The sequence below is a fragment of the Eretmochelys imbricata genome, chromosome 1 (genome assembly GCF_965152235.1).
Source record: "Eretmochelys imbricata isolate rEreImb1 chromosome 1, rEreImb1.hap1, whole genome shotgun sequence".
NCBI classification, from domain to species: Eukaryota; Metazoa; Chordata; order Testudines; family Cheloniidae; genus Eretmochelys; species Eretmochelys imbricata.
This window is the reverse complement of record NC_135572.1, coordinates 345,569,499-345,585,554: the sequence shown is the minus strand read 5'-3', so window position 1 is coordinate 345,585,554 and position 16,056 is coordinate 345,569,499. Positions and strand designations below refer to the sequence as shown.

At 42.6% G+C, this 16,056-nt stretch overlaps 1 protein-coding gene across 1 annotated transcript in view; it reads left to right on the top strand.

The window, feature by feature from the left end:
* The window catches only part of CAMK1D (calcium/calmodulin dependent protein kinase ID), a 358,532-nt gene that overhangs the window by 331,837 nt on the left and 10,639 nt on the right, over positions 1-16,056 (top strand). Inside the window, exons 7-8 of the mRNA XM_077807888.1 lie at positions 4,956-5,068; positions 6,838-6,916. Coding sequence (XP_077664014.1) covers positions 4,956-5,068; positions 6,838-6,916 — 192 coding nt within the window. The remainder of the gene's footprint in view (positions 1-4,955; positions 5,069-6,837; positions 6,917-16,056) is intronic.

The window sequence follows — 16,056 nt, the reverse complement described above, 5'->3', positions numbered from 1 at the left end:
GTTGGTATCCGTCATTTGGGGACAAAGGGAGCAACATTCTGTGAACAGTGGATCCTTCTGGCTCGAAGGCTGGGGATTCTGGTAGCTTGATGTAAGTGAGAAAGCTGCTTAGGCCATGATTGTAACTTGCTAAAGATATGTTTCAGTCACTAGACTGACATAAGTGTGTTATAAGAGATCTATCTCTTTTTCTTTCTTGCTTAGTATCACGTAAATCTGCATTCTTTAGTATTGCTATAAACCATCTCAGTGCTGTTATATTAAAGTGAAGTGTGGGTCCTCCGCTAAACTAACAGGCTGGGATGTGCATGGCCTCTTTGGAGGCAGCATACTTAATAATTGCTGTGAGAGAGACTGGACACTGCAGAGAGACATCTCTTGGGACCTGGGGTTCACGGAATGATACTTGCAAGGTAAGGTTTAGACTGGCAGAGTCTCAAGGAGTTTGCTGGTGAGGCAGACAAACCAGTTGGCAAGGAGCTGTCACGCTGTTTAAGCTCCAGCAAAGCTCTCTCTTGCTGAGGCGGTATTTTAACACGGTGGCTTACCGGTCTGGGCTCCCTGCAAAGAGCATCACAGAAGCTTCCTCAAGTGTGATGGCTTTGATTTCCATGAAAGGTTTGCAGTCAGCATGTATTACTTTATTACAAGCACCCTGTAGCTTACAATATGGGACCACACATTACTTCTCAAATGAGCCAGGCAACGCTTTTCAGTGATGGTTAAGAGATTAACAGAGATCCAGGGCTTCTTGGCACTTTGTTTGGGGGTCCAGTGATGTCATAGTGGCATTGATTGTGTGGGATCTGAAGTCCTTTCAGGCAAGTTCAACATCAGTACACTCTGGCAGGGTCTCAGACCTGTTCAAGATTTCAACTGCACAGTGATTTCGAATGCTATAGTTTTTTAGGTTAGATAAATCAAATTTTGCCAACCCAATCACTGCTTTGCCTGTGCTTTTTAGTCTAAGACAAATTTGCAGAGACTACTTTATGTTCTTCAGTGGCAGATGGACAGTTTTCAATGATAAGAGATTATCATGTAATCAAACATCATCTTTGTTTGGCCATTTTTACTCTGACAAGTAAATTGGTGAATTTGCTTCCTGTGAAACCAGGTGTTCATAATGACAAGCTCATGAGAAACACGCAACTGTAAAAAGTGTTCACCTTCCAGGGTAACAAGCCCAATAACGTTTTTTCATGCTTTACTCAAATTATCAACAATAGCCTTAAATTCACCCAGGAGAGTGACGGTGTCGTCATTCAGGGTAGTTCACAGAAGATTGCTGAGTTGATTGTAGATCTCGCTTGTTGTCATCAGAAGCTTCATTGGCTGGAGCATAGCAAAGAATAATTGTCCATGTTCCATGCTTATGCTGGTGCTGGGCTTTGAGTAGGTGACTGGAAATTGGTTCAAACGAAGAGAACAATTTGCAGATATGACGTTTAAGGAGGAGACCCACTCCTTCCTTTCTCGTGCCCTGAGCACCTGACTGCATAAGATGATAGTTGTCTATTCTTTCTTCCCCTCTATCTTTAAGGTGGGTTTCAGTGAGGCCAGTGATTGGCATCTTTAACCTGGACATTTCTCTAATGAGCAGCTTCTTTGAGCCTTCCTTATTCAGGGTTAACACTTTTTCTGTTCAATACATAAAAGACCCCTACATGTGAGATTAATTTTTAATATATCATAAATCACATTGATCTGAGGCAAACACATTCGTTACTTTCATAGCAGTTACTAGCCCATCCAACCTTAGGCCTGGGTCCTGTGGGAAAAGATGAGAACCCCAGAGTGGGCTCCACCCAGTCTGGCAGGATTGGTGTTGCCCTGTACAGTGCATTGAGCACAGGAAGTTAGACTGCCTACCAATGAGAGGTGGCGGTACGGTTGAAGCAACAAGTGCAATACCAAAACTGAAGCTGCTCAGATGAACGCCTCTCCCACCTCAACCACTCTGACAGGGAGTCACTCTGGTTGATCTTGAAACTCATAGTCCTCTCTGACTCGCTGTATAGAGTTTCTTCTCTTACATGACTCCTCGAGCTGCAGTCCTGTAACTGGGAAGAGAACTGCTTTCTTCCAAATTAGGTTGGGTGTTCAACAGAGTTTCATTGCCACCCCAGAACTCTGCAATAAACCATGTGCTTGAACAGACACTAAGTAAATGCATTTTAGGCATGCATCTTGATGATAACAACCTCTCCAGCATCGATTTTGCCAGTGACATAGTGCTAGTTGTCAAATCAATGCACAAGCTGACTGCTGTGCTTAAAGCCCTGGAAAGCTCAGCTGCAAAAATCAGCCTGAAAATGATTTGGGGGCAAAACCAAAATTCTTCCTGTCAGCAATTCTGAATACACTGCAGGTTCTAGCATATTAGTGGGCAACCTCCTAGTCGAGATTGTTGGTGATTTCACCTACCTCGGCTCTGTTGTTGGTAACGTGGGCTGCACTGAGAAAGAACTAGAAGCCATCATTGGAAAAGCAGTGTCAGTAATGGGGTGCTTCATCGAGAGTGTCTTATGCAAACTGAACACCCTGATAAGGAGAGGGACAAAGCTGCAGATATATAATGCTTTGGTGGTCAGTATCCTGATCGATGGGACTGAAACATGGCTCCCACTGTCAAGATTAAAAAGATTAATTCAGTACCATTCAGATTAAGCATCTTTGAATGATTAAAAACATCGAATTGTAGAAATTCAAGCCAAATGAAGATACCTGTCTTCTAACTAAACAGGTCCTGTGCTTTCAAACAGTTACCCAGTGCTCTCTAAGGTGGTATTGTCTTTTGTTCCAAATGCCTACCAACTTCTCTGTGATAATCATCTTCGACTTTGACCCAATGAATGCAGGATGGAAAAGACCCCCTCAGACACAGTGGCCGGACAGCGTCAATAAACACCTGTCCCTCATAGGTGTAATGTGCCAGATTTGACACAGGACAGAACATTATGGAAGCATATGGCCCTGACACTGCTCAAGTGACAGCATGAGAACTAACCTAGCCTAAAGATAAGGGATGAAGATTGGTACAACTCAGTGCAGACATAGTACTTGGAACAGAGCAGATAGAAAGGTCCTGTGTTACTGTGAGCACAATTTGCTTAAATGCTGGATCAATCTCTAGAGTACATTTGTCATTTTACAAAGGTGATGTTCAGACCTGTATGTAAAACAAGACAGCTGGGGGAAATCTTTTGAATGCTTTAATTAAAATGCCACTGCTCATCTGGTCTAACTATACAGACAATGTTTTATGTATGCTAACATTCTAGTTATCTTAGTGCTAAGCTTCCAGAATGTCTAGTTATAAATACATAGGGCCAGGAGATTTGCCTAAGTAAAGATAAAACAAGGATTCCAGGTTTGGATCGCTTTTTGTTAGGTGGATGCAAAAGATCAAGCATTAAATTTATTTGTTGTTCTTTGTCAAATATACCTTGTTAGCATCTAGATACTACGAGGGCTGGAGCCAGATAAATACAGTAGGTACATAGTGAGAGAGATGATATGACACCTACAAGAAATTAGTCAACTAATAATGGGTAGGTTAAGACACAGTTGGGTAGAACTAGAATGTATTTATTTAATTTTAAAAATATATATAAAATTATCTATATGTTGGGTGTATTCACCCTCCCTTGCCCTTTATCAATATGTTGCTTTTCCCCTTAAAATTTAAGCTCTTTGGGGCAGGGACTGTGTGGGTAAACAGTGCCTAGTGCATTGTGGGTATTACCCAAATCCAAATAATAATGATTGATAAGTACAGCTTTTCTTTAGCAGTGATTCGGGAGTTTTATTTTCTATGGGACATTAAGAGTAAGATGGGATGGATGGGCAAGCAACCTTCCTCTCATAGCTAGTGCCTCTGGCAAAAAAGGAACGGTACACTTGCACTGCAGCTGGATACGTGAATGGCAACTCCTGTAGATGTATCCACACTAGCTATCCTCTAGTTAGCTTGCTAAAAATACCAGTGAGGATGCTGTGGTACAGGCTTCTGCGTGGGCTGCACACATAAGTACATGCCCAGGAGGGCCAGGCAGTCTTATGCAGCCAGCACTGAAGCCTGCGCCCCCACACCCTTACTGCTGTTTTTAGCGAGCTAACTAGAGGACAGCTAGTGCAGGTGTGTCTATACGAGCTGCCATTCACACCCCTGGCTGTAATGCAGATGTACCAGAGAGCGCTCAGGGCTGGTCCTGATGCTGCCCCTACCTTGCTCCAGCCAGCAGAGCTTGTTACAGGTGCCATGCTTCCTTTGTGCACTCCAGAGTTCCGAGGGTAGGGGATGCCTGCCAGCCTAGTGAGCCTCTGCACTGTCACCCAATTGGAGCCGCGTGGGCCCTACACCACTGGAAGGAAGTCGATTTAAATTGTGTGTGGACTGGTCGGGGGGCCAGAGACTTCAGAAGGGCTAAGGAAGACCATGGAGAAAGGTCCCAGCTGTGATAGAAGCTGTGCAGTGGGTTCTGATCTCTCTCTACAACATGGAGCAGCATCCCATGAAAACTTTCTCTACTCCCCGATAGGGGCAGAGATGGATGAGGGGGTCATGGCTATTGTGTCTGATCCTGTGGGTCCATTGGCCAAATGCCCCCAGCGGGGCACAGATGGCTCTGCCACTCTGCCACTCTGTAGTAGCAGCTGTGCCGGGGTTTCAATGGAGAATTCCTGCATAAAGTCCATCTTCATTTGTGCTTCGCACAGGGGTCAGGATTGGGCCTTCAGCAATCAGGACTCTGTTTGTAGCTGCAACAAGGCACTTGTTCCTGACAAAAGAGAGCATCTATTAGAGAAGCACGTGACTCTTTTGGGAAGCTTGAATGTGCCATGTATTTCAGCCATGATTCTCAAATATGAATTCCTCCTCCTCATTTGTTACCTTCTCCCCAGAAAGCGATTAAAGTGTTTCACATCCCCTGATCTGTTTTGTTTATTAGGCTCTGTGGATATCCTCCGTTTTATGATGAAAATGACTCCAAGCTCTTTGAGCAGATTCTTAAGGCGGAATATGAATTTGACTCTCCATATTGGGATGACATCTCAGAGTCTGGTAAGGAGCTCATTTAATTGCAATAGCCATTTCTTGCACATTCCTTCATATTACTGAAGTCTACCATTCATACTTTCCAAGGGTGAAATTTGGTTCTCCATAGTATGCCCAACTCCTGTTAACTTGAGGTCAGAGGGAACTATATGTTCAACTGAGGGCAGGCTTTTAACCCAAATATTTTTTAAGCATCATGGGAAATTATTTCTATGAGAGCCTCAAATTAAGTCCTGTCTCCTCCCAGTGTCAGGCATAAAACACCAAAACTTGACTTGTAGAGAAGACCATGACATGAGAATTCGTATTCAGCCCCAAGAAAACAACATTCTTTCTTTTTTCCAGCATATCTGAATAAAATGCACATTTTCATCTGTCTCCAGTAATAGAAAACAAAATAACACAGCGTTTTTTTCCTGAATGTGTTTGCTGGCCTGATTGATGGAGCTGTGCAGTGTAAACAGGAAAGAAGCAAACCCAGGAAATCAATGGCTTCCAAATGAAAATGGCTAAAACAACAAGAAAAGAAAAATCCCATCAGTCCCTTGAGAAGGGAGGGCATGTGGTCAAATAGTTATAGCACTAGGCTGGGAGTCAGAAGTTCTGGATTCCATTCATGAATCTGCCACAGACCTCCTGTTTAACCCAGGCATGTTATTAAGGTATGTGTACACTGGCGTTGGAGGTATAATTTCCAGCTCGGACAGATGTACATGTGCTATTTCTGATCAAATTAGCATGTTAAAAATATCAGTATATCCACCTCAGCACAGGTGGCAGGATGGGCTACCACCCAATTATGTACTGAAGTCCCAGGCAGGATTGTGCTTGGGGCAGCTAACAACTTTCTAGTGCTACAAAATTTCATACTGTGTACATCTGGTGCCCAGATACCATAGTGATGGTAGAAATCCATCCAGAGGAAGATTTAGGGAATTTAGGAGCACAAAGCTGAAAGTCAGTGGGACTTCTCCTGAGAAATCCCCAGGGTACTTTTGGGAATCTCCCCCAAATAGATCAGATTAACACGAGGAGCCTAAATCAAGCCACTTCATTCCAAATTTGGCTTCTCAGACAGGCACTTAGGTCACATTTTTCAGGCTGCCTCATACACCTTTGATGTCCTCCCTTCAATGGTCTTCTCTCCATTTAAAAGTCTCCTGAACACACACTGCTTCAAGCCCGAGTGAGCTGATCACATTCACCACCTATTTTTCTTATATTTGATATTTAAAAAACAGCAGCCAAAACATTAACAGAACCACCTAGATGTGACTTGACTGAAATGAGTAATCACAGGCTCTGTAACGCTCGTCCTTCTTCACCCCGTCTCCCCACTCACGGTGTCACATTTAAAATGTAGCACACAAATCCTTTGAGGCCAGTGACTGTGTCTTCTGTGAAGCCGCTAGTTTACTTCTGGGGAGGCCTATTAAATAATGATTAAATGGTTAAAATAGGAATGTGGAAATTTAAATATCTGTCTGACCTCCCTAAGAAAGAGTTGGAATGCTCAGTCTCTGTGCTCAAATTTGATAATTGACTCCTGTGTCTTTATTATTATTAATCTTGCCTATTGGGCTAGTCTTATGAATGGCACACTTCATTTTGATGAGGGTCTTGTATGAGTGGGCGGGAGGGGGAGGGAAAGGGGAAGACAGTCATCGTGTCATACATCAGTGTCGTTAAGACGAACCTTTAAATACCACGGTGTGTCCTTGCTTCTCCAGATGTCAGCCCAATTGCTTTTGCTTATTTTATTTTATTTTTTACAGCTAAAGATTTTATTCGGAACTTGATGGAGAAAGACCCTAACAAAAGATATACCTGTGAGCAAGCAGCCCGGCACCCATGGTAAGCAACTAACACAGTACTTCTGTTGCAATGACCTCAAGAAATGAGACTTTTCTTTAATTTGTGTGTTCAAAGAGGAATGTTTGCTGCACTATGCTGTATACGAGCCTTTGCTGAGTAACTTATTGCTGCAACCCCTGTCTTTGGCCCCTAGTTCTCCCTGCTTGTTCCAGGGTGTCTGAAATTAGGCCCTGAACCTTTAAAAACTTTAAGCTTGCCAGTAGTCCCATTCAAATCCTTGAATAATTAGTTAATTGCTGCTCTCAGTTATACTGCGGCAGTGAGGTTGCATCAGCAAGGTTGCATCAGCATGAATCAATGCAGAATTTGGCCCATTTTGCTAAAACGCAGATTGAAGTCAATGGGACGCAATTAAAGTTAGCCATCTGCTTACTTATATGGCCCTCATCCAAATAGAGTCTGAGCACCTAACAACTACTGAAACTCTTTGCCTCACAACACCTTGGTGAGTCAGGGAGACCGGGAGATATCATCCACAATTCACAGGCACAGTGTCGACAATGATATGTCTGCGCTGCTTAACTGGCATTAACTAACCATGTTAGCTAATTTGGGTTAAAATAGCAGTACAGACACAATGTGGCTAGCAGCTGAAGTTTAACCCAAGACTCCCCCTCAAGGGACTATGTCTTCACCGCAATTTGAACCCAACATAAGATCACACTTTTTTTGGCAGTGTAGACATTCAAGTGACTTGCCCAATATCATGCAAAAAGTCTGCAGCAGAAGCAAGAATTGAATCCACATCTCCTGAGTATCAGGCCAGTCCCCTGTCCATTAGGACAGTGGTTTTCAAAAGAGATGTACGAACTCTAGTCAGGGTGTACACAATAAAAATCCTGTACTGGCAGACAACGCACTTTATTTAATAAGACTTGGCAATCTAATCATAGATATATTATGACCCTATCTCAGATGGGGGTACGCAGTAGTCTACATTATTTGGAAAGGGGTATGCAGTCTAAAAAGTTTGAAAACCACTGCATTAGGCCATCATTCTAAGCACTCAGGGGATCACAGTTTTCGATACAATAGGGCAGGGATGTTGGTGCTGTGAGATGCTGCTTTTGGGAATTGTACAATAATAACAATAATTGCAAAGGAAAGGATACTGGAATCAATGACAGTAGAAATCCTTTTCCACTCAGGAACATCACAGCTACTGAAAATATCACTGCATTCTGCGGTTTCATAAGGGTGGATGGTACACTGACCAATGTGTTTCCTCAGCACCTCAAGTTCATCCTGCATGTACCCGTAGCCATTTATAAAGTTGCTGAGCTTGAACAATAATAAATTCAGTAGCTTGATTTACTGCAGTACTTGTCCTGTGGGGGAGTTGGAGCACAATGGCCAAGTTCTGCGCTCAGTTACATTGGACAACCCCACTGCAGCAGTATACTTGAATGCAGAATGCAGCCAAGTTACAGCACTGGCATAAAATGAACATGCAGAGATGTTAACATAACAGTCATTTGCTTCATGTATCTGGAACATGGAAATTCCAAAAAATATGCTCTGGTCTCTTGAGGAGCAGTGAACTTTGTGGTTCAGAACTGCTCCCACTGCAGACTTGAACATGTAGCACACTTGTCTAGGTACCTGGCACTAAAATTGGATTTGACGTGTAATATGCTTGTAGCATAGTTTGCAAATTATGTAGCTTGGGTGCACAGTACGTTATCCATTTAAAAAACATGTTACGTTTCACTAAGGCTTAAAAGTGGTAGCATGGAACAGATTCCTAGATTAGGATTCAGGGTGTTTGGTATCCTTCATTGAAGTTCATTGGTTCGTCTGCATTTCATTGTTACTTTAAATTCTGGGACAGAAGAAAAGGTAGATTGTCTCCAAGTTTTTTACAGCAGAACACTGGAGCTGTAGCGGATTATGATCACTTGCTGATTGTCTGGGCACAATGAGCCTTGCAATACCCCATATTTATAAACACATGACTGATACTGCTTTCATTCACCTATAGGAAAATTATCCTCCTCTACCTAGCAGTAGATTGTGTAATGGTATGGGATGTAACCTGATGTTCAGAAATCAGTGCAATGCAAAAACATGTTTCTTGCTATGCTGGTTTCCTTGCTGATTGAAATGTCTAAAAATTAGGGTCATGGTTTGCTCCTCTAGTTAACAAGTGACTTGTGATGCAGGTCAATGAATTGTGAATGTATACAAAGCAAGTGATAGTCCTGGAAATCTTGGCATAATGGCATGGATTTATCATAACTAGAGTACTACATCAGACAATGACTGCAGGCTCTAACAATAGCTGTGATTACAACTAGATTGATACTCAGTCTTTGCAATCAAAGGGGCAAAAACAACTGGAAAAAAGAGCAATATATCTCTTTTCTCATAATAAACAATAAGACATGAGACACGGAGGATGTCATGCAAATAATCTAGGAAATTGAGATTATTTGTCTTCATCCTTCCACCTACCCACTACCATAAATACATTGCATATGTAAAATATTAGCAAGATCAATGGCCGGCATCAATATGAACCAGAAATGTGGAGAAGTCAAAACATAAATCATTGCAAGTCTCCTCTGTCCCATCAATAACAGTACCTATTGTCTTGGTAACAAAAAGGAAATTTGGGAAACTGTTTGTAATTTTTGTGAAGGAAAAAAAGTGTTTTCAAATTATAAAATTCTGAGCCTCAAGAAATTAACCAAGTGATAGAAGTGGATATTCCAAATAAAAAGTAAAGAACCAGAAATACAGCTCCCAGCGGGGAACTGGATGACCTTTTATATTTCTGAAGGACAAATTTTCTGAAAAGTTATTATCCAAATTACACAAAATGTTCAAATCCAAGTCTTGGCCTGGTGACATCACTGTTGGTTTCTGGACTATAATAAAGAAACGTGGCAAGACCAGCACACAGCTGCTGAGCCCTACCAATGGAGCAGGAAGATAAAAAGTGTTGTTTGGTTTTTTGGGTTTTATGTTTGTTGTTGTTTTTTGCAACTCGTTGCCAGAGGCCAGTGGAAAATCATGCTCCATAAATTTTGCTGCTTTCCACAGAATCCAACCTTCTGTTTAAAATCAACTAAAAAAAAGTTTTTCAGTCATTTCTGTTGCAGAGATACTTTTCTGCAAGTGTGGCTTTACAAGACAGTGATTTATTTATAAGGCCTTTCCCAGCTATGTAAAGCATCGCTGAATCCAAGTGTGACGAGTTGCCCCCCTTCAAGGTGCCACCTGATGTGCTGAGATAACACTGAGCCCACCTGTTCTGCCAGCATTGGCCCCCTTTTAACCTGTCTTGCTGAGCCAAGCTCTTAAGCCTCCTCTAGCACACACACAGGCAGGGCCACACCCAGCGGCAGAAAGACACAGAAACTGAGATCAGCTCTGGGAAGACTCAGCTTAAGGAATTTGCCCCAACATTCAGGGCAGACCCAAAGGTATACTGTCATGTGCTATATAAAAGAATCTGCACAGTGCAAGCCCATAAAAATTCACCCTCTTCCGCAATGTGAAGAGAGATATGCCCTCCTTGCCCTCCTGCCCCAGTTAGAAATTGCATAAACTGGGTTTCCTAATAAACAAAGCAAATTTATTAACTATAAAAGGCAGATTTTAAGTGATTGTAAGGGATAGCAAACAGAAGAAAGCAGATTACTAAGCAAATAAAACAAAGCATGCAAACTAATCTTGATTCACTAAAGAAATTGGCTACAAATTGTAATTTCTCACCCTAAAAGTTGTTTCAGGCAGATTACAGAGATTCTTGAAAACCAGCTGCAGCTTGAAACTTCAGGTATTATTACTTACAGGCTATTACTCAACTTTCCAGCCTGGCTCAACTCTTTTCTCCCCGGTTCAGTTCTTGCTTCCAGGTGTTTCCAGTGTCTTTTTGGGTGGGGAGGCAGAGGAGGCCCTGAAGATGTCACTCCTCTGCCTTATGCAGCTTTTGTGTATGGCAGGAACCCTTTACCTTCCAATGGAAAAACACTGGCATTCCAAGAAGTGGGGTCAGTATCAGGTGACTCAGACCCATGTCTCTGCAGGATCGTAGCAGCCATTACTCGCAGGCTGTCTGGAGCATCCACAGGAAGACTAAGCTCTTTCACAGTCCACTGTCTTTGCTGAAGGACCATCAGCCCTGTCTGGCTTTTTCGTTGTTTTACCTGAAGGGCTAGTTGTGGGTGTCACCCAAAGTAGCACATTTGAAATACAGATACATGGTCAATATTCCTAGCTTCAGATACAAAAATGATACATGCATACAAATTGGATAAACGCATTCAATAGATCATAACCTTTTCAATGATACCTTACATGACCCATCTTGCATAAAGTTTATCTGAGTTATGCCACATCCATATCATAGGTATATTTCCATAAAGAATATGGAGTATAACGTCACACCAAGAATCAGAGGTTAGAATTGTAAATGACAGGCTTAGTCCAATGATTCTCAACCAGAGGTACACAGAGGTTTTCCAGGGGGTACATCAACTCAGCTACATATTTGCCTAGTTTTACAACAGGCTACATAAAAAGCACTCATGAAGTCAGTACAAACCAGAATTTCATACAGACAATGACTTGTTTATACTCCTCTATATACTACACACTGAAATGTAAGTACAATATTTATATTCCAAACGATTTATTTTATAATTATATGGTGAAAGTGAGGTGGTCAGCCATTTTTTCAGTAATAACGTGCTGTGACACTTTTATGTTTTTAAGTCTGATTTTGTAAGCAAGTAGTTAAGTGAGATGAAACTTGGGGATACGCAAGACAAATCATCCTCCTGAGAGGAGCATAGTCGTCTGGAAAGGTTGAGAACCACTGATCTAGTATATCCCTGCAGTAGGGAAGTTTAAAGTATTAACTACATTCCCACCTCATCCCAACTGTTAATTCCCGGATAGGTGAACCTTAAAGTCTAGCTGGGAGACTGAACGCTTTCATGGTGAAGAAAAGGACTTGAGGGATCAGGACATGTGGGCTCCAGACCCGCTTCTGCCCTTGATTGTGCTGCTAAGTCACTTGATCTATCTATTTTTGAACTTAACTGTCTATAAAATATGGGTAGTAGTTACGTACCTCACTGGAATGAGACCAAATCACGAATGTTTGTGAGGCTCTAGGATGCTATAGTGATAAAGTGCCATCTCAGAAAATGAAGCGAGGCCAGTCTAGAATGAACCAAACGCTCACCTGGATACTGCCCCCAGTTCCATGCTTTCTCCATGTCTTTGTGATGGGATTGCTCTGTGCTCAGTCATTCGTCAAAGAGAATTTTCATACCTGTTTGCTTATGCCAGGAAGTGATAGGGTTTTTACTGGTCCCTCTGTCATTCTAACCATTGTCTCCATTTGCACTAGGCTGCATTACCATCAGTCTGAAGGAGGGGAGCTTGGGCCTCTTGATTTCACCAGTCATCTGGCAGTGCGGGGTGAGGGGGGTTCTTCATAGTGACAAGGCCTCTGGGGATTCAGCTATTGCCTTTCCAGAGCCTATAAGGCTCAGTGAATGGAAAGTTGAGTCCATTATTGAGGTCTTGTCTCCTACTGTGCCGCACAGTGTTGCAACACTTTGAAATATGGCATAGGTATTTAGGTTACAGAGAGAGACACTACAGAGAGAGACAACTGTGGCTTTATAAACAGACCTAGGGGTCTGCCGGCATCACCTTTCCATGCATACCCTTAGTTTTAAGCACAAATAAATACTCATTTGCAAATCTCACCTTCCAAACAGGCTACATCATGCCAGGGGCTGTGATGTAAATGAACGATGTGCACAGTTCCAGAGATTTTGGATGAAGAGCTCACCCGAACGTGCCATATTTTCCTGCAGACGTCACAAGGTCTTGCAAGTCATACTCTGCTGCAGAACTCTGACTCTCACAAGCGCACCCTTGTAACTTAATGGGGCTCTGATGAGAGTAAAAACTATTTGCATGTTTGCAAGACTGGGCCTGTAGAAGATAAAAGTTTATGTGAGGCTAAGAGGAAAAGAGTCACATTGCAATGGATTTTTAAGCTCTTTGGGATAGGAGGACAGAAAGTGAAATCCTGGCTTCACTGAGGTCAATGGGAGTTGCTGTTGACTTCAGAGGGGACAGGATTTGACCCATAGTCTTCACAGCTGGATATAAAACATCTAATTGGCGCTCTACAAATAATAAATAGTAGAACAGATGAGATAGCTCCACATTGTCACAAGGTGACTTGGCCCTTTAAGGGCCAAGGGCCAAGCCCCAACTGTGATAATCAACTGCATCCCAGCTGAGGCTATGGAGTTAGGGGTCAGGTGATAGCCTGAAGAGTACCTTATAAAGACCAGCAAGAGCTCAGCTGAGCTGCAGAATTGCAGGGAAGAGGTAGGTTCTTGTAGTAGTTGCTGGGTCAGAGCAAAGACCTGGCAGGGCTAAGAGAGGTGGAGGAAAAGCCTCTGGGAGATGTAGCCCATGCTGGTAGAGGAACTCCTTCATTTTGGTATTATGCCTAAATTTTCTGTTTAACTAACAACTTGTGCTCTGAGTGAAGGGCCTGGAACACTGTGGCATTGACCTTCCTGAGGGAGCCCATCAGTTTATGCATGCAATGATATTTTCTTGCTTCCTCCTCCGTTTTACATGTTTTACTGTGAGGCCAGGTCTTCGGGATCTGTCACAAGCAATGAGGTAAAAATTCAAATAAAAGAAACTGTTTCACAAAACATATCAGAGTTTGATTGTGGAAAAAAACATTTTAACTATGCAAGAGAAAACTACCTGCCCAGTAAGAAAGGCTTAATTATTCCAGAGACAAGGTGGTTGAGGTAATATCTTTTACTGGACTCACTTCCGTTGGTGAGAGAGACAAGCGCTTGAGCTACACAGAGCTTTTCTTCGGGACCCAAAGACAAGCTGTGTAGCTCAAAAGCTTGTCTCTCTCACCAACAGAAGTTGGTCCAATAAAAGATATTACCTCACCCACCTTGTCTCTCTAATATCTTGGGACCAACACGACTACAACAATGACTGCATTCATTAGTTGTCCCAGTCGTGCACCTACACAGATATAGCTCACTTCAAAGTGTGCCTATGACTTTAACTATCACATCTTTTCAATAAAAAATTCCCAAGGAAACAAGCAAATTGGGAAGACTAAGGGCTTGATCCTGGCAAATGTTAAATGTGTGAGTAACTTTATGCACCTGAATAGTCCCACTGAATTTGGTGAAACTACTTGGGTGTCTACAGCTACTCATGTGCTTAAGGTGTTTGCAGGATCAGGGCCTAAGAAATTAAAACGCCTCTTCCCAACGATCCATTTTTCTGAACTGTATCTGTTCCCCAGATGCCTGTGTGTATGTGCTGCTTTTCTGTTTATAATCAAATGGCCTTGGCAGGAAGACGGTATGTTTAAACTCAGAGTTGGCAGAAAAAGGAGGCTAATAATTACAATGAAGTATTGCAAAAGAAAAAGTGCAATATCTAAGCCCTGTTGGTAGAGATGATTACATCCTAAACTGCATAATCTGCACATTTACACAGTTTCTCCAGCTTAAGCTACAGGTGATTTATACTCTCTTTTGCCAGGGTTATCGTTTACCTTTTGTTGCAAAGGTGAATATACGGTTTCATCATTCCATTGTGACTTTTCAGAAAATGACATGGAAAACTAGAGTAACAAAAGAAGGGTTGTGATTTGCTGCAGCTTGATACATTTTAATATTTTCTATGCTAGTATTAATGATAGCAATTGTGTTTATTAAATGTATTATTGCAGTGTTGTCCAGGATATGAGAGAGATAAGGTGGGTGAGTAATATTTTTGATTGGACCAACTTCTGTTGTTGAAAGAGACGAGCTTTCAAGCTCCACAGACCTGAAGAACTGTGTGGAGATTGAAAGCTTGTCTTTTCCACGGTCCCGGAAGAGATATTACCTCAGCTACCTTGTCTCTATTAAGTATGTTGCTAGGGCAGAATTCAGATCCTACTCTAAGGCACATAGCCACATAGCTCAGAGTGAAGTGATTAAAAGCGAGAGGTAGAAACCCAAAGGTCTGATTTTTTCCATCAGGATACACAGAGCTGTCACTGAAATCCGTGAGAGGTCTGTAGTTCATGAACGGGCCCTAGCTCAGCCTCCATCAGTCAGGTTGGAGGGAAAGGAACCAGATCACTTACATGCTCCCTAGGAGCATAGATGCTGGAACTAGAGGTGCAGGGGGTGCTGCCACTCCCCCTGGCTTGAAATGGTTTCCATTATATACAGGTTTACAGTTTGGTTCAGTGGCGCTCAGCATTGTTCCAGCCCCCCTGCCTAGGAGAGGAAGTATGGTCCAGTTGTTATGGGGCTCAGCTGGGATTTGGAAGACCTGCATTCAATTCCCTGCTCTGCCACAGACTTCCTTGGTGACCTTAGATTGTCTTCCTCACCTCACCGTCTGTAAAATGAGAATAGCAGCACTTCCCTCCCTTATAAGGGTGTTGTGAGGATAAATCCAGTCAAGACTGTGAGGCACTCAGATACTCTGGCGACGGGGGGGCCATATAAGTACTAGAGGGGGCTTGATTTCTCCCTGCCCGTGCAGAAGCTTGTTGTCCTGCTATTGCTTGGGCCCCTGCAAATTATAATAGTCCCACTAAGTGTATATTGTGTGCTGGACGCACTAGTCAGATAAGAAGTCATATCCAGGGGAGGAAGAGAGTTTACAAAGAGTTCTGTTTTCAGAAAGTGTTGTTTGAAGTGTGAAATGGCTCCCTGAAGGGAACCAGGGATGCGAACAGCATGAAATCAAACTCCTCTCCGGCTCATCCCTGCACTCTATTTATTTTGGAGTATCTCTGATACTGTATGCACGTGTGTGTGTGTTTGTATATGTGTATATAAAATCAGAACTGTTATGTTCCTCCAGCATTATCCATCACCGCTAACCCCACGTTTCATGTCGTCATACTCCAGAGTATTTCCAAGCAGTATTTGGCCCGTAGAAAGTTTGAATTGGCTGCCTTCGATAAGCTTGAGGGTTCTGAAGATAATACTCGATGAAAGATTCTGACTGCCCTTGTGGGCAAGGAGGGGCAGGCTGAGAGAAATATGTGCTTGCAGTATTTTGCCGAAGAATCATCCAAAAGGGAGTGT